This window comes from Marmota marmota, unplaced genomic scaffold (genome assembly GCF_001458135.2).
Source record: "Marmota marmota marmota unplaced genomic scaffold, marMar, whole genome shotgun sequence".
NCBI classification, from domain to species: Eukaryota; Metazoa; Chordata; class Mammalia; order Rodentia; family Sciuridae; genus Marmota; species Marmota marmota.
Window position 1 is genome coordinate 15,415,722 of NW_026000016.1, and position 18,354 is coordinate 15,434,075.

Genomic DNA, 18,354 nt, shown 5'->3' on the forward strand with positions numbered 1-18,354 from the left:
ATATATATATATATATATATATATATATATATATATATATAATATATGTAATATATTATATGTAGAGATGTCATATATATACTACACACAAACATATATATCACTTCAAATTTATACCCTAATGTTTTTGGTATTTTAGGAGCTATGATTTTGAATTTTTAGAAGTACTAATCTTGCAGAGTCAAATAAATGAAAATAGAATTATATCTAGTATAATTACTAACATCATATAAATCTCTTAAAATTACAACACATAAGCTTTCAATCATCATAATAATATTAATATATAGACATACCAGCAGCTTTTCTGCTCAATATGTTTTAATGTTGTCTTATTTGAAGCCCATGAGCATTTTTATTTTGTTATTGTATCCTATTTTGACTTATTTTGTCTTTGTTTCCCGAGTAAAATCTGAGAATCCCTGCTACTCTGAATGACTTTCTAAGTTTGAAAAATTTATTTAATCAACTTTATCTGTCATTTTATCTTCTTGGTAATTTTAAATGAACATTTAAATCCATCAGTGTTGCCTCCATGCTCTCCCACTTGGCCTTGGCCATGTTCCACCTCCAATTGATTATAGAGGCCAATCCCTTCATTTAGGAGTAGCAGTTAAGCTGGCACCCGAGTGTCACACACTGTATCTCCATGAAAGAAAGAGTTCCGGGCCAACACGTCTCCACAGCTCATTGATCTCCCTCTGGAGATAGACTGGTATGTGTCCTTACAGAGTCCTTCCTTGAATGATTTAAAACTTGATGCTGAGCTGTATAAAGTCCTGTTTATCCAAACAGCTATCCAGCTGTGCCTACAGAGTGGGGATCATCCTGAGAGCTGCCACTTCTAACTTTACACAAAGGGTATGCAGACCTCTCCTGGCCTGATCTGCCTCTCCCCTTGCATTGTGTGGAGTTGGCTAATGGCTGGAGCTGGCAAAGGGAAAGCTAAGATTGGAGAGGGAAGATATCTGTATCCTTGTGCTGGTGCAGTCAGGAAGTAGACGTCCCCTGTTCCTTGGAGACAAGAAAATTTAAGCTTCCTGGCTATTTGTAAAGAAATATTAATATTTTACTGAATAGTGTTGATGAGCACAGAATTAGGGCTGTGTTGCCTTGAGTCTAAAGCTGTTTTGCTGTGAGCGGAGTGCTTGGCGTCATGTAGTCACTCCTATCTCTTCTTGGGCTTTACTGTGTTCTTCTGCCCCTGGGGTGGTTCTGGGGTTGAGCTGGGAGATGACTTGACTGGAATGTTCCCTAGAGGAAAGGCAGTACCCTCCATTAGAGTGCTGGCTGCTCCTTCCCTGAGAGAGTTCTGATCCCCTGAATTCCATTAATCCAAAGATGACCTTTGTCTCTAGCAAATAAGACATGGAAGAGTAGAACTACTAAGCAGTAGAAGGTGTTCTTGACTTAGTATTTCATCAAGGTAAGCCTGTGGTAGGAATAGGGGGAGGCAGCCCACAGTCATAAGACATGATAGAAACACAGTGTTATTTTTTAAAGAAACAGAATATGTTTGCAGTAACATTAAGGATTTAGTATTTTGCTCTATATATTTAAATGCTATTAATAGTTCTGTTTTATGATATGAGCATCTAAATTGGGCTGCATCTGTTATCACATTGAAAAATGATAAAGACTGTAAATTAAGTTATATTATAGGCATTCACTCTTTTCAGGGCAGGGGAGAGTGGGAGTACCAGGGATTGAATTCAGGGGCATTCAACCACTGAGCCCCAGCCCCAGCCATTTTTCATATTTTATTTAGAGACAGGGTCTCACTGAGTTGTTTACTGCCTCGCTGTTGTTAAAGCTGTCTTTGAAGTGGGAATCCTCCTGCCATTAGCCTCCCGATCTTCTAGGATTACTGCACCAGTGTGCCAGCTTAGACTTGCACTCTTAATGTGTTGAATACTCATAAATAGGCATTCATTTCTAAGTTAAAATAGCTAGAAGTGGATGTTTAAAGTGAGAATCCCCATCCTTGAAGTTTTAATTTGCCAAAAAATATGTATTGGAATTGAGCCTCAAAAAATTGTTGAATAAGGAAAAGGAGGTAAAGTGCTAATTATCTAATCTTTAAAATATCATAATTATCATTATGTATGTGGTCAGTATATAAGCTACCAAAATGTATTGGAGATGATCCTCTGAAAATTGTTGCATAAAGAAAAAGGAAAGAGAAAACAACCAACTCTTTCATCTTTAGAATATTCTAATTAATATTATGGGTCTAGATAATACGTATTTTGCAAAAATAAAGCACATCAGACAAAAGGTATATCCAGATATATCTTAATTTTATTAGGTGAGATTATTTTTAAAAATTAACCTCTAGAGGCAAACTCTTACAGCCTTGGGTGGGGGGGTTGAACATTTTTGGAAATTTTGATAAAATTCCATTTGGCCACTTTAAAGCTTTCCAAGAATATGTGGGAGATAAGTAAAATGAGGTATAGTTAGAAGAAGAAAAAAAGTGTATTTTATCAGTTGAGAGCATTTCCAGTGTTCACAAATAGCTCAAAAACTTTCATTTTAAAAGTCAGACTAGATGTGAATATTAATGCGTTCTTAAACTCAAATGCTATTTTTAAGACAGAATATAGTATTTTAAGGTGTAATTCTGTATTGAGTTTGTATTTGGGTTTATTTCTCATGACCTCTGATTAGTTTTCTCAATGTTTTCAGTTTATAAAGGCTGAATATTATAGTCAGTAAAAGAATGGCTTTTTAGTTTAAAAGAGCTAGATTTGACTATCTCTGACAGTATCTGTATAAGCCTCAGCACATTGATTTACCTCTCTGACCTCAGTTTCCCCATCTATAAAATGAAAGTTCTGACAGTACCCAGTTCCTGTAATTAATTATGTTAGCTACTAAGTACAAAACATTTAGCACAGTCTTACATATAGAAACTTCTCAGTTAACATTGGTTGTTGTCAAAGTCATTAACATATTGGTATTATTGTCAATGCAATAAACTTGGTGTTAATTAGAAGGATTTGATGCTAAAATTCATAGAAGCTAAACCCCACACAATTCTATTCTGTCAACCATTCTTTTTTGTTTGTTTTTTGCTGTACTAGGAATTGAACCTAGGGGCAATTCTACCTTTGAGCTGTATCCCCAGCACTTTTATATTTTATTTTGACTCAGGTTTTCACTAAGTTGCCTAGGCTGGTCTTGAACTTGTGATCCTCCTCCTCAGCCTTTCAAGTGGCTGAGATTATAGACATGTGCCACTGCACCCAGCTCCACCATTCTTTCTCAATTCTGTTTTTTCCAAGGCATGAATTGAGGCAATACCAATTATAAGCTCTTAACTTTGAGAAATTACTTAATCTCAGTCAGTTTTAGCTTTCCAATTTGTACAATTGCAATAACAATCTCTAAAGTACATGACATTGAAGCTATTAATGATATTAAGTACAAAATTTCCAAGCCAATGAATAGCTCATCACTGGTGCTCAATATCATGAATACTACCATTGATTTTTAAGTTACTGTTATCATTATGTACGAACTTAATGTTTTTCTCTTCATGAGTAAAATAGTAAGGAAAAACTTGGAAAAGAAGAAGAAAGCAATTCTTAATAAAATATACTGACTAGGAAGAATAATAGTGCTTAAAATAAAAGGTGAAAAACACAGAGATTATAAATCACATGAGATTCTCTGTCATTGTCTGTATCTATGTTTATTAGCATCCATATCTGCCACTCAATATTTATAACTAAGCCAAAAGTGTTCTTGCCACGGAACCTTATGCCTTCTTCAATGTGAATATAGCAGTTTTTGTAGGTTTGTTCTGTTTTGTTTTCTTCACCAACTCAACTAACCCCTGCTGATCATCATCATTTTTTAAGATGTGGTTTCTGATCCCTTAGATTATAGATCTGTATTTATGGCAGAGTTGTATTGCAGTTCTTTAAAAGACAAAGATTGTTTCTCTTTGGCTCTCTTTATTTATTTTGATGTACTCAGTTAAACATTAATCAAAACCATCAACAGAGCATGGAAAAACAGACGTTGGAGTTTAACAGAGGAGGCGCTAAGTCTATTTAAATTACAAAGTCAGGAACTAGAAGCTAGATGATATTGTTACAAATTACAGAAAATGAAGGAAAAGCTATTTCCTTTTAGTATCAAGGACAGACAGGTGGATGGATGGACAGATGAATGGACAGATGAGGAGTTACTGGAAATCACACAACCATTCAGGAAAGAATATAAACCTATCAGTGAAATGGCTGTTATTGTGAGGAAAGCTTAAAACTGCCTCCTATTTTATAAAGATCTGTACTTCATCTGTTGCTAGTAAAGAAAATAAAGTCACCCACAGCATACTCTGTCACTAATTACAATCCACTAGGGTTTTCCAGACACTTTAGTGAGAACCAAATGCCACTCAGAGCCTCTTATCCAAGAGAAATAGGGATATGACCATATGTAAACTGGTGGGTACAGTGAAAAGCAAATGTGTTGACTTCCAAAAATATTTTATTTTATTCTTTATGAACAGTTATGAAAAGAAATGTCCATACTAATGCTGACCTTATAAAAGCTAAGAATGAATTATTCATATCCAAATTCCTAATTTTAAGAATGATTATCCATTTTTACCTAATTATTTGATAAAATACCTAACAAGAATAATGGAGTTCACCACCTTTTGGGAGAATAGTCATAAAATAATTTTATTCATAATTTTATAATACAAAGTCATAACCTCCTATCTACAATTTGAAGACCCCCGAACCACTGGAATCATAAGTTTATTCATAAGGGTTATAGCAAACTTATCTATCAGCAGAATTCAGTTTAAACATGAGGCTGTTCATTGTTTTTACTCAGCCCACTTAGTGCGAGTGTTAATTTGCTTACTATAGAAATAGTGATGTGTTTGATTATTCCATGCTACAAAAGACCCTTTTGGTAATGTTATATACCATATTCCTATTGGAAATTGGGAAAGTTCTGACTTCTGTAAACCATCTGGCCCTAAGGGTGAAACATTATAAAATAAATGGCAATATGGTTTAATGAACCACATACTCACTAACCCTAATTCTACTTTCTCTAGAAACACAGAGATGAATCAACCCCTTTTCTACTTAAAGAATCTTCTGATACTTTTGGTATGAAGCAACTGTTCATAGTTGATACCAGGTGCTACCAGGTTTTCTATTTCCCCAATATGATATTCTCAGTTCTCTTAATTGTTTTGGAGTCCTTGGACTTTTTGAATTCATTTAGCTTTCTGTTCAGCCTGGGCTTCACTTGATATTTTAGCTATGTCCTTTCTAGTGTGCCTAACCCTTCACCATCCTTGCTCTGAGAGAAGTTCTCCGAGCTAGGCTATTCTGAAATCAGTATTGCCAACCTAAGGTACATTCTCTAAGGATTGAATATCCTGAGCCAATTCTTGGGAAACAGGAGGCGGATACAAAGTTCAAATTTTCATTTTCCTTTGTAGTCACTCACATTCTGCTTTCTCTGAACCCTGAATACTGCCTTGCCTTCTTCCCTCTAAACTTAGGACTTATCAACATACTTTAGTGAAGTCATTCAACATACAACTAAAGGTGTGAACAAAAACATATCTCAACCCTGATGGAGCTTTCATTATCATGGGAGCAGATCATCAATAAATATATGCTGCGCCCTGCAAAAAATAAAAGTACAGGCCAAGGAAAGCCAGCGTTCTATAGAAGGTGGTTTGTTTTATATAAATTCGCCTGACAGTGTTTCTCTGAGCAATAAGTATAGGGACCTGAAAGAAGTTAGAGAATAAACTAGTTGAAATCTGGAGGAAGAACATTCCAGACAAGAAGCAGCAAGTACAAAGGCTGAGAGAGAAATGCATTTAGCATGGAGGCTAAAGTGGATGGAGCAGAGTAAGCCAGAGGAGAGAAGTAAAAAAAAAATAATAATAATAATTCAGGGAGAGAGTCAGAAGGTACAGTCTGGTGGACCAAGTGAAAACAGGGTTTTGAGAAGGAGGGCATACGGGAAGAACCATGCTGCTAGTGCTAGTATGAAGAAGAGGAGTTCTTAACTTTTGGATTTAGAATGTTGTAGGACTTGTCAAGAGCAATTTCTGTTGAGTGGTTAGGGACAAATGGCTGATTAAATGGGAGCAGAGGAAGTAGAGGCAACTCTCTTGAAGAGTTTGTACATGAAAAGAACCTCAGCAAAAGGGCATTTAGCTAGGGAGGGGAGTGGATTAAGGTTTTTTTGTTTGTTTGTTTGTAAGTGGGGGGATGGTAGGATAAAAAGCATATTTGTAGCGGATAGGAATAATCCAGTAGAGAAAAAATTGTGACCCTTGCTGCCCCTTAATTAATGTGTGTGTGTTCCCTGGTCCATCCCTGCCTTATATCTCCCAAATCTTATTCCTTAATTAAGCCATTCTTCCTCTTGCATAATTCTAAGCCATTCTGATATAAATAGCTTTGTTGTGCTCTTTTATGAGTTTTTCAGGGAGGAAATTGGTTAAACTCTGAATAACTGAATTTCTGGTTTCTCCCAACCACTAAAAAAAAAAAAAACAAAAGTCTTTCTAAAAAACTGGATACAAATGATCTATACACTTTATCCTTTCTAGAAAAGTGTCAAAACAACAGTATAAATTCCAACTGAGCTAACTTTAAATCTCACTAGTTATAATCAAACGTTTCTGAACCACATGCAAAAAAGAAAAAAAAAAAACAGATTAAGAAAATATCTTAACACAGGTGGAAATAGTAAAAGGATGTTTGTATGATATATGTCAAATGTAGTAAATAGCAGTACTCTCCTATAATAAAGGATGAACTTTGCTGTCAAATATAGTTTTGTAATAGTCTTGGCCATCACATATGGCAGGAATTTGTTTTATTTACTATCATAAGTTTGTGGTACCAGTGACTATTGTTTTAGCATTTTTAAGAAATCTAAAACATCCTGAATATGTACAGAAAGAATATGGACATTTTACAGGATTTGGATAAAGGACACATCAACTGAACCACTTTTGTAAATTTCATGGAAAACCAAGTCTAACATGAATTAAATGATCCATGAGAAAAACAAACTCATATTTTTCTAAGTTCAGAGATTTAAAATTATTAGTGATGAACAATGTGATTAGAAGCATAAACATCCTAACGTGTATACAAACCCGAATATTGCTATTTTTAGAGATTCCTAAGCTTGTATATATTTTTTTAAAAAGTTATGAAGAAAAGTTCTAAATATCACTTTGGTGCTTTTTTTTAATTTTTTATCTTTTGATAGGTTTTTGTGGTTAGGTGGGAGGTCCTGATACCTTATTAAATACTTATTGGAATACTGTGAAAGACAGCATACAATTCAGGCTCTTTTTTACAAAATGGAAGGTGAGCCTTGCTAAGAATTTTATAGCAGTATAGAAAGTGGACATTTGCAGGGCTTGCCTGCGATACCATTGGTCTCTGCTTTTCATTTGAGCCTGTTATGATTTGAGATTATAGAGGAATTATGTTGACTTTCCTTTAACTGTCTTTTTTTTTCCTTTTTTTCAAACTTAAACCTTTTATCATCATCAAAAAACAGCATGACATTTTTGAGGCCTTAAATATTTTCCTCTCCTCAGAAATACCTTCACTAAGTTCACTTTTCATCTCAGTTTATATTCCAGGTTTTTGCTAAAAAAATGTTCCACTGAAAAATCTATCTTATGTACTTTAAAATTATCTCAACTACAATTTACATTCCTCAGAGAAATGTTAAAAATTTCTAGAAAGTAAGATCTCAAAAAATGTGTTGACAGTTTTATCATCTTCAGACAAATCTTATGTACTTCTCTTTTTCAAAGAGGAACACCTGTAGCCCATTGTGTTTCCATTATGCTTGCCTGAAGAGTTCAAAATGTGTGCAATTATAGAGCTTCCTTCTCATGCCTGATAAAACACAGTTTTCTAAGTAGTTTCTTTTTTAAGAAAAAAATGTTGAACTGACACATTTTTATTTGTTCAGTTATAATACTCATTTTTTATAATCAGATGATTCTATAATAACAATATAAAGATGAATAAATAAATACAATTAATATATATAGTATTTAATCTGTAGTACATATATGTTAATAAAATTAAGAAAGTAAGTAAATGAAAAATAGGAAGATAGGGATGGCTGCAGATTCATTAAACACTAAAAATGTTGCTTTTGTTTGTTTTTAAATTTTCACAGTCATTATGCTGTTCTCCAGGGCAAGGATTCTCAAAATGTGGCTCCTGGACATATATTCTACCTAGGGACTTGTTACAAAGCACATTCTTGACTTTCTTTCTACACCTAATGGGTAGGAATCAGCTGTCTGTTTTAATAAGCTCTTCTCTGCACACTTAGGAACCATTGTTGTAGGTCTTGGGTAATAATGATATGGCTGGTTACTGTGAGGAGTTCTTGCTTCCCCAAATGCTGAAGTGTAACACTAGAGAAGCACACCCGAGGTAAGTGTTAGAGTAGAAAGTAAAAGGCTTTATTAAAGCAGAGAAGACCCGCCCCCCTCCCCGCCCAAGAAGGTTATCAAAAAGGTCCAATGGTGGAATGGCTGTGGTGGTAGATTGTCTGTGTTTGTCTGGATTTGAACTACAGACCTGCCACAAATTGATATATGACCCTGATCCAATAATTTGATCTTTGTTGTCAGTTTCCTTATCTGTAAAAGCCAGTTGACAGTATCTATCTCATAAGTTATTGCAAGATATAAAGGAGATAATGTCTTTAAACATTCTTAGCCTAGGGCCTGGCACATTATAAGTTCTCAGTAGGTGTTAGCTGCTGTTGGGATGAGCCAGGCCCTGTGGTGGGCATAGAAAACAGAAAGGATTCTGCCTTCAAGGAGCTTATATAGTAGTATATTTTAGGATTCTTATTCTGTGGAAGGTTCTCTGAAGGAAAGGGATAATGAACTTTTAGCTATAATGGGGACTGAATCCAGAGGCACTATACCACTGAGCTAGATCCCCAGCACTTTCTAATTTTAGTTTTTATTTTGGGACAGGATCTTCCTAAGTTTCAGAGGCTGGTCTCAAACTTGCAATTCTTCTGCCTCACCCTCCTGATCTGCTGTGCTTACAGATGTGTGCCACCTTACCTGACCCAAGTTTTTTCTCATAAACCATCTTTTCTCTAACTGGTTCACCAACATCCCATGAGAGATTCCTTAGATGTCTCGTTAAAATGAATGTGTATTACAGCTATGTCATTTATCTTTTCATGAGGCTAGTTTGATATGATTTCATGTTGAATCCTTACAGTGTCCTTCTAATCATACACTGAACACAAAATCAGTTTCTCTCAAGATAGAAGAAAGTGTGATACTCTAACCAATTTCATGGTTTAAATTTCATGTATATTGATTCAAACTAAATTGTTATTTACAGGTGGAATTACCACAGTAAATCAATAAACTCAAAGGTTAAGTCAAACAAAATCCTGGCTAGTTTAAACAAAATGTGAATTGGACATCTAGATACATTGCTAAAGAGATTGCAAAAGTTAAGAGATTCAGATCAAAACCCAGTTAGTTACCAAAATTCACCCCTTTGATTCTTTAACTCAGTTGTAAGTTCCCTTAACATCATCATTCACTCATTGAGTTAGCTGTTTTTCAAGTATCTAGTAAATACTAACCTTTGTGATCTGCAATGTTAGGCTCTGGAATGTAAAAAATGACTATATGTGATGATCACTTGACTCAAGGAACTTGCTATTTAGCAATGGAAAAAAATAACTAAGTAAATAGCCATAGGTCTTTCTTAAAATAAGAATCTGAAGGCAGTTATGTGAAACCCCAAGTATGGCATCAATAAACCTTCCTAGAGACACTTCCTATAGGAAGCTAATTTTGAGCTTAACTTGAAGGACTCTTGGGAGAGCACAGGAAGAAAAAAAGAAAATGGGCATTCCCAGGGGACAGATTAAGCAAATAAAAATGCCCCATAGGGGTGGGAGTGGTTCTCTATTGTTGGAGAATAAAGGGAAATTAGGTTAGTTGGAGCCAAACTGTCAGTGGGCTTGAATACCTCACTAAAGAACTTAATTTTTTCTTGGCTAATGAATAAGGAGCTCAGATGATTCCCATGTTTGTGAAGGATGAATTCTGCAATATATGGCAATGGTCCAGGTGACATAAGGAGGCTTGACAAACAATTAGGGACAGTGGAATTAAAGAGGTTGGGACAGATTTTTAAAATCATTGCTGAGGAATAATTAATAGCAGAACTTGTTAACCATTTGTGTATGCATTGAGGGCATGGTGAAGAGGGAGAATTCCAAGGTTTATCTAGGAACGGATGAATTTTATGAGTAGTTACGCTCTTAACCAGGGCCCGGGTGGATAAGGTAGAGAATGTCACCTAGGACCTAGAGCTTGTATTAAAAGTCAGAGCTAGCGATATGGCTCTAAAAGCCTTTTGGCATAGAAATGACAATTGAAATTACAAAATGGAAATTTCCTATAGATACCATAGGAATAGGGGGGATGACATGACATGTGAGAGAAAGTTTAATAAATAAAGAAACAGCAAAAGAGATTAAAGCAGCATGTCCAGAAAAATTGTGGAAAACTCAAAAGTTCCCTGAGGACCAAAGAACAAGAGAATTGAAGGAATTAGAGATTTATTAATCATTTCAGAGTAATTAGCATAGTGGAAGATAGTAAAGACAAGAAAACAGATAGTAGATATGTCAGTTAGGAAAGTATTGACAGCTTTTTTTTAATAAGCAAGGGGTAAATGGGAATGAGGATTTATGTGTATATATGGTTTTTTTAATGAGGACACAGAAACATTCATTCATTTTTATGTATCCATAGTCATTCCTAAATTACAGTGTTAAGGTCATCATACCTAGGATGGCTTATCTATGAATTATAATGTTCTGAATCTTAAATAATCTTAGATAGTCATCAAAGAGATTCAGACTATAGGTAATTAATTCAATTGCTTTAATGTATTTTCTTTTGAATGACTGATTCCTCCATGTCTTTTCACCATACATACCCCCCAAAAATAGTTTCAAGAAACCATAATGCACATAATCTCTGCTTATCAGCTTTTTATATCATGAAAGAAATACATCTACAGTTTTAAGGGCAAAAGCATAGAACATGCGTATCTAAGTGTTGTGAAATCATAGATTTTTAAACTACAGATATTCCTGGAAACATAGATCTTGTTTATAAAAGCGGCAGACTTGCTCCATTTGTCACTGGGAAGTGAGTGGAATATGTTGTTTGTGAAGCCTGTGCTGGCCCTATGTGCCATGGGCTGGGCCAGGCCCTGCTGGACCTCACAGCACAATGTCCTGCTGTACTTGCTGTTATTATTGCTCCTGCTATCCTGGCACTTGCTCCTCTAAAACTTGATTTTTCTTCCTGTCACTAGCTACTTTGTGCGTAGTGCGTATTCTAATTGTTTTGTGTAACCACATGAGGTGTAAATGCAGTTCCTTCTCAAAAAAAGGTAAAAACTTTCAGAAATGAGATTTTGAAATACGTACCTGAGAAAACGTAAATTCTTTTTATTGGGGTAATGCTAAGTGACATTTTGGTTGATTCTGTTCTCCTTATATCTCAGGGGTTTTGTAATTTTGTATGTGTGTGTTTTAAGTCATTAAAGTTATAAAGAAGACAAAGCTAGGAATAAACATTCCCAAATCATCTTTAATTCCACAAGGCATCTAATACCTACTTCTGTCTTCATCTGGAGAGAGATTCAAAGCTGGTACTCCTAACCAGCCTTTGTCTAAGGCTCTGCCTCTCACACTCTTCTCTTTTTGGATAAAAATTTTTAATTTACAGGCAGCTTAAGGGTGCTGTGTTTCAGTGCATTGTGAACTGGGAGTAATAATGTCTACTCTTAGCTTACTGTATCAGGACCTCAGACCAGTGACATTACTTCTCTGTGCTACACCTAAATCTCTTGTAAGGCCTGCATGCTCCAGGGACAAAGGTGTTATTCTCAGCAAGCTGAGTGGGAGCCTGCAGGAAATGCCTCCATCTGCCACAGATACTTATATAGACAAAATTATTGATGTTTAATGGCAAAAGGGTGGCTCCCTTTCTCACTGGATTGAACCATGAGAACATATCTGTTTTCTTGATAAGACTGCGGCCAGCTTCGTGTTTGGTCTAGAAGGTAGATGAACTGCCTGCAGGCTGCAGAGATATCTGCTTTGTTTTCTCTGTATCTTTGCCAGAGTGTATCTTCATTTTTCATCTCAAAAACTGTTTTTAAACTTAATTACACTGAACTTTTTGTATATGTTGTCCTGACAATAAGTGGGTCTGGGGCTTAGGGAGGAGAATGCAGAGCAAAAAATGCATCTTTATGAGGAGATAAATGAGAAACCACTTTCATTGTTTAGAATAACCAGTAGTGAAGTGAACCCAGTTATAAAAAGGACACAACTGGAGGCACATTTTTTTTGAGAGGAAGAAAAGGAATAATATGAATTTAAAAAAAGTTTAACAAAAACTATAGCAACTAATTTTTATTCTCTTACATCTGTCTTTTCTATGATATTGTAAACCTTAAAAATCTTCTGATTCACATAGAATCAAACTTTCTTTGCTTAATAATGTCTAAGCTTAAGATCTTAAAACAAAATGAAGCTGTTCCTACTTAGACTACTTGCATGTAAAGAAGCAAACTTGAAATAGATTACTTAGTTTTTTCTTTAGGTGACATTTTCAACTTTAGTTTTTAGAAGATCAATTTTGTATAGGAAATTTTAGAGTTAACCTAAACTTTCATAATTAAGGATGTTTTGTTTCATCCAGGTTTTATTGTTGTTATTGTTCTTGTTTGGGGGTGTGCTTTTGTGTGTGTGTGTGTAGCGGGTGGGGTTGTTTGGGGGTTTTTTTGACCAAGTAAATAGTTTCAACTGGAGGACAACTTCACAGTGCTATTCCCCACCAAAGTTTTGTGGCTTCTCCTGTCAATGGGACTCTGTGGCACCAAGAACTTAGTCATTATCTATTAAGGGTGTCATGTTCTTTTTGCCTTTATAAGCTTGAATTTCAGATTTTATATTCATTCCAGCATTATTTTTTGTCTTCTCAGACAAGCTGTTGAATACGCAGGTTGAATGGTATAAGATGACTAGGTGTACAGTATCTTAGAAATTTACATTCTTTGAAATTTAGGGGTGTGACACCCTGCCTATCTGTAAGTCAGCCCTCTGGCCTCCCCAGCTTCCCAAATGCAGCTGTGCACACTGAAGTATGTGGGAGTTGAAGAGGGGGTATGGAGAAGCCCAGAAGCAGCTAAAATTACTGTCTAGAAGTCCAGGAACTCCATTCCTTTAGCTAGAACTTATCTCAGCATCTTACTCTAACTGGAGGCACCCTTTAAGTCAGCTTATTTATCTGTTTGTATTAACTGCTTTCTCTCTGTGTAAACCTCTTTTTATTTCCTTCCTCCTCCCTTCTTCCAAAATGAGACATACTGGTGATCTTATTTATTTAAATGTTATCTCTGCTGTGCCTTTTCATTTAAAACCTTTAATGTTGATTTGTGAAATGGACATCTTTTTCCTGCTCAGTTTCAGAAACATTAGGCATCAGTGAAGGGGTGAGGCAGGAGGAAGAGAAGATGGAAAGTACACAGGCAGTGACTCCAAAGACCTGAAATGGCAGATGGAAAACCCTCCACCATAGCCAATGTAGGAAGTTGTTGATATCGACCACTGACTCTGTACCGACTTCTCCTTCATTATTTTTCTCATTTTTGCCAACTCTGAAAGCATGTCTGACCTCCAGGGACACATTCTTTTTTTCCTGTGTCAAGTGTGGAAAAAAAATTTCTTGTTGTCAGAGTTGTGTTGAAATAAAATTGGCATTTTGGGGAAGCAGCATTGCTAGGAAACTTAGGAGTGGTGGGAATCACAAAGTGCTGACGCAAGCAGATTTTGACAGTCTGGTAAAACAGAGAAAGATGAAGAAGGCTTGTTGTCCTATAAGGTCAATTCAGATGCACAGTTGGACTTCAGACTACAGTTTCTCAAAGTGGTACTCACAGGCCACCACCATCAGATTCTCTTGGGTGATGCTTCTGAATGTATAACACAGGGCCTAGGTCAGAATGAATATGATGGACCTAGAGAGCTGCATTTTAAGAGACTATCCATGAATCTTTTCATTAAATTAAAGTGGCCTATTTGCCATTCTGGTTCTCCATTCTCCAGCCTCTCAAGTCTTTTGTGTATGCACCTTAGAGATACATACTCTAGAGGTGATTGACTAACTCTCATCAGACATATAAGAAACTGAGGCATAAACCAGAGTACCAGTTTGAACTTTGGCATCCAGTAGTATGGGGATGCTTCGGCAGCAGAAGGGGGAACTGCTCATGGTTGGTGAAGCTCAGTGTGTGTTCCTTGACTCTTTGCATATGTTCCCCTGAAAGTCTTCTTTTCTTTCACCTTCAGACCCATTTTCCCTTTCCAAGAAAAGCATGAACAATTAAAATTTATCTTTTAAACAGGCTAAGTTGTCAACATGCTCCAGAAAGATTTTCATAGCCCCTGCCCACCAACCCTAGGAACCTCCTCTGGGACACAGTCATACCTGACACAAAACTAAGTGGTTGCCCTAAATGCACTGTTGTCATCTGCTTACTTATGTGTCTCTCCCCTATTAGGCATTGAATTTAATTGTCCTTATAAAATAGAGCTGCGCCCAGACCCTGACCTGGAGTTACTACTCCATAATAAATGATTGTCAAATAAATGGCTAAGCCTCGAGAACATGTGAGGTTCCTTGACGCACATTCTCCTCCATTTTCATCATCTCTGCCATCAGGAATTTGGTTTTGTGCAAAATTAAGTATGTTTGTATTAGAATCATCTTCCTGTGATCCTCATAAAAATGTGTTTTGAGAACAAAATAAATAGGATAAGGAGAAAATTAGGATGCTTAAGGGATCTAAATACTTACAAAGTAAAATTTCTTAAATGCCATGAAATGATTTCAAGAACTCCAAGTAAATTTAAGAGGGGACCGACTGGATTTTGGCTAAGTGCTGGAAAAAAAAAAGTGTCCTTAATTCCCTATCCAAATATTTCAACTTAAATTTACTGGTAGCTATTTCTGAGGAAGACAGGGACTCTACAATCCTTAGTTTGTTATAAAGAAAATGTTTTTGTGGTCAGATGTTTAGGGGAAGGATTAAAGGCAATTTATGGCTTGGGTAGAAAGTAATAAAAGTGGTAACAATGGAGTGTCATCTAAATTGTCATCATATTCTGGAATTACTAACAGTATCAACCTGGCAAGCATTTTACATCTAAAAGGAATTACTTTCATTTGTCATGCTTTAAGGTAAACTTAACATCAATCTTGAGCTTCTAACCTGAACTGTTTGTTTCATTCTATTGTTTAAGAAGAGGAGTGAGTCCATTGTAGAGAAGATGAATTCTGCCTGTAAACCATTTGCCACAGGATTTAAGAAATATATTTATAATTCTTCTTTTTCAGGAAATTAGACTGATAATCTACACAAAATGTATTTTCTTGAGATTAAACCATAGCCTGTTCAGTTTCTCCAGAAATACATCAGTTTTAATTCCCATGGGGAAAAAAATCACAAGATTAAAAAAGTAAATTAACCTGATAAGTTATATTTCTTCTTGTAGCACCCCTTGTTATTAAGAATCCAGTTTTACAGAGTCCTATTTGTTTAATTAGAGCAATCATAACTTTTTATAGTGCCTTACAATTTATAAAGTAGTTTTAAATGAAATTCTGTTTAATCTTTGCAACCACTGTGTATAGTAATAACTTAAGTTTCTAGGTGATTGATTCCTTCCATTATTTGAGGGAGTCTCAAGGTTCACAGGTGTTAGGACATTACCAGGATCAAATAGCAGTGCCAAATAATGCAGGATTTGTCTCCAAGCAGGCATCCTCTCTAAAGTATACCTCTGGTAAATCCAGTGCTACTTTCCTTGGAACGTATGTACAAAAAGAAAACCTACAAGTGTTAAAATGTTATTACTGCTCACTCTTTCATTTCATTAAATGATGATTGGCTCCTACGCTCAATGAAGTTCAGTTTTTAGAAACTGCCCAACTATTAGTTGCAAATGACTTTTATGTATAGGTAAGTGTGGTATGGACAATGATCCAGAAGTAGTTTTAAATAAACACGTGATATCCTTTAATTTGGTAATGCTTCTGATTTATGTAATGGTGCCAAGCCTATGTATGTAATGGAGAGCCAGTCTCAGGGCTCACCCTCATCCAGAGAAGGAGACCCTCTGCATGAATAAGCCTGAATGGCAATGGCAGTTGATGTTTTAAAGTCAGTATCATTCAACCTCCCTTTGCCAGTGGTATTTCTCTGATAATTCAAATTCTTAATGAGTTGATGCTTGTTCACCTAATATAAGATGGATTGTAGTGATCTATGGAGATAATTGCTCTTTAAATAAATTGTCTTCTTCCCTCTCAGAGTAAAAGAAGCCGAAGAGGTGTGCAGGCAGAAGAAAGGAAAATCACTGTATAAAATAAAACCAAGACATGACTCTGGAATTGTAAGTATTTAACTGTTCTTTTTTTTTTTTTTTTTTTTTTTAACTTGTGATTTTCTTTGGCTTTGGAACCTTGTCTTCATAATATATTCAAGCTTATGTAATAATACTTTAATTACTTTCCTCTTAAGTTTCAATAAATGATGAGCTTCTGATTCCAAGAATCTCCTTTACTTTATGCGTTTAGCCAGACCCAGAAAGTTATGAGAATCTCAGTCTTCAATCTTTGAAACTTAAGAATTAAGATGATCTACTAAGTGTACATGTTTGTGGACATGTGAACATTGCTGGGGGGCAAGAAGCCATCTTCCACTTTCTTCATTGCATAGTCATCATGGTCAAAGGCTGCATTTTAACCTAGAGTACCTGGAATATGGGATTCAATGCATTGGGATCTGAAACACAATGGGAAATGCGATGTGCAGCATTGTGCTTTGCCCAGGATGCTCAGACCTCGTCCATAACCTAGCAGCTTTACAGAGTTGGCTGTATCTGACAGTTGTTGGTCCATAGGCTGAATTTAACAAACTAATCTGTTTTCTTCTTGACCACTCCCTCCCTTAAAATAAAATTTCAAGTTGCACACCCTGGGAGAGAAGGTCTTGGTTAAAAGGACAAATTTTTCCTATGATAATTTAGATGTTTTGATGAACGTTTTAATTGTCATTTGCTGCTAATGCAAGTAAATGGTGCTGTTTTAAATGAAAAGTTGAGCTACATCTTCAGGTAGGAACATTTTGAATTAGATTAATGGATTGTAGTCTAAGTGGAAAAGACATGATAAATTGAGATAAAATTAAATAGCTCTATTAAGAAAAAAGGAATTAAATCTTCATTAGAAATGAAATGAAAAGGTCTAATTTGAGCTACTCTGAATACCTTCCCTTTTTAATTTTTAAGTTCTTCTAACTACAACTGTTGTCTGGTGCATTTATTTTCAGAAAGCAAAGATAAGCATGAAAACATGAACAATGAATGGCACAACAATGAAAATGAGTCATTGCAACAACTTCCACAAAATTCAGCTGACCTGAGGGTGGGAAGAAAACTACATCATTTTGATCATTTTTCTTCTTAACCTTTTAGTTTGTAGCTTAAGTGCAAAGAAACACTAGTGTTTTTCTTGTTGTTGTTTTGTAGTTTTCCTGTCCCCTCAGTTCCCTCCAATGTGTATAATACCGTTCTTCAGTGAAGTAATAGGACATTTAACAAAGATCACTATGTGCAATACTGTATTTAGTGTTTCTATGTCAATTTTTTAGGATGTTAATTTATATGAAAATAAAATGAATAATAAAACATTTCTGTGTCTGTTGTGTGCCTATGGCCTAAGAATACCTGGAAAACACAGCCATTATATTTAGAATTTAAAGGAGGAGAGGTAAGGAAAGGAGGGAAAGTAAGTTATTCTGCACATTCACGTGTACAAAAATCTTGCATATTTCAGGGATTCAATACTTAAGTCCAGAAGTGGTACCTAAGTAAAAAAAAATCCTGATAAAATATTTACTCCTTTTTGCCTAAACTTGGATTTCTTCCTGAGCTCCAGAACATTTGCTGGTCATCTCCAATTAGATATATCACTATATCCTTACAATTCATCATGTGCAAAATTCAGCTCAGCTTGTCCTCTTGCCCCTTCAAACAAGCTCATTCTTCTGTGCTATCTATCTCAGGGAACAAAGCCACCACCCACTCAGAAAGCAGTCTTTCTTCACTTCTCACCATCCCTTTTGTCATGCTCCTGCGATGATTTGGGTGTCCCCCAAAAGTTCAGTTGTTGGAAGCCTA

The 18,354-nt window shown here is 35.7% G+C and overlaps 1 protein-coding gene across 1 annotated transcript in view; it reads left to right on the forward strand.

Annotated features, from left to right (window-relative positions):
• The window catches only part of Fmn2 (formin 2), a 352,705-nt gene extending 334,847 nt beyond the window's left edge, over positions 1–17,858 (forward strand). Inside the window, 2 exon segments of the mRNA XM_015483532.2 lie at positions 16,485–16,566; positions 17,505–17,858. Of these exon segments, the coding sequence (XP_015339018.1) occupies positions 16,485–16,566; positions 17,505–17,531 (109 nt within the window). The 3' untranslated portion in view covers positions 17,532–17,858.
• The last annotated feature ends 496 nt before the right edge of the window (positions 17,859–18,354 follow it).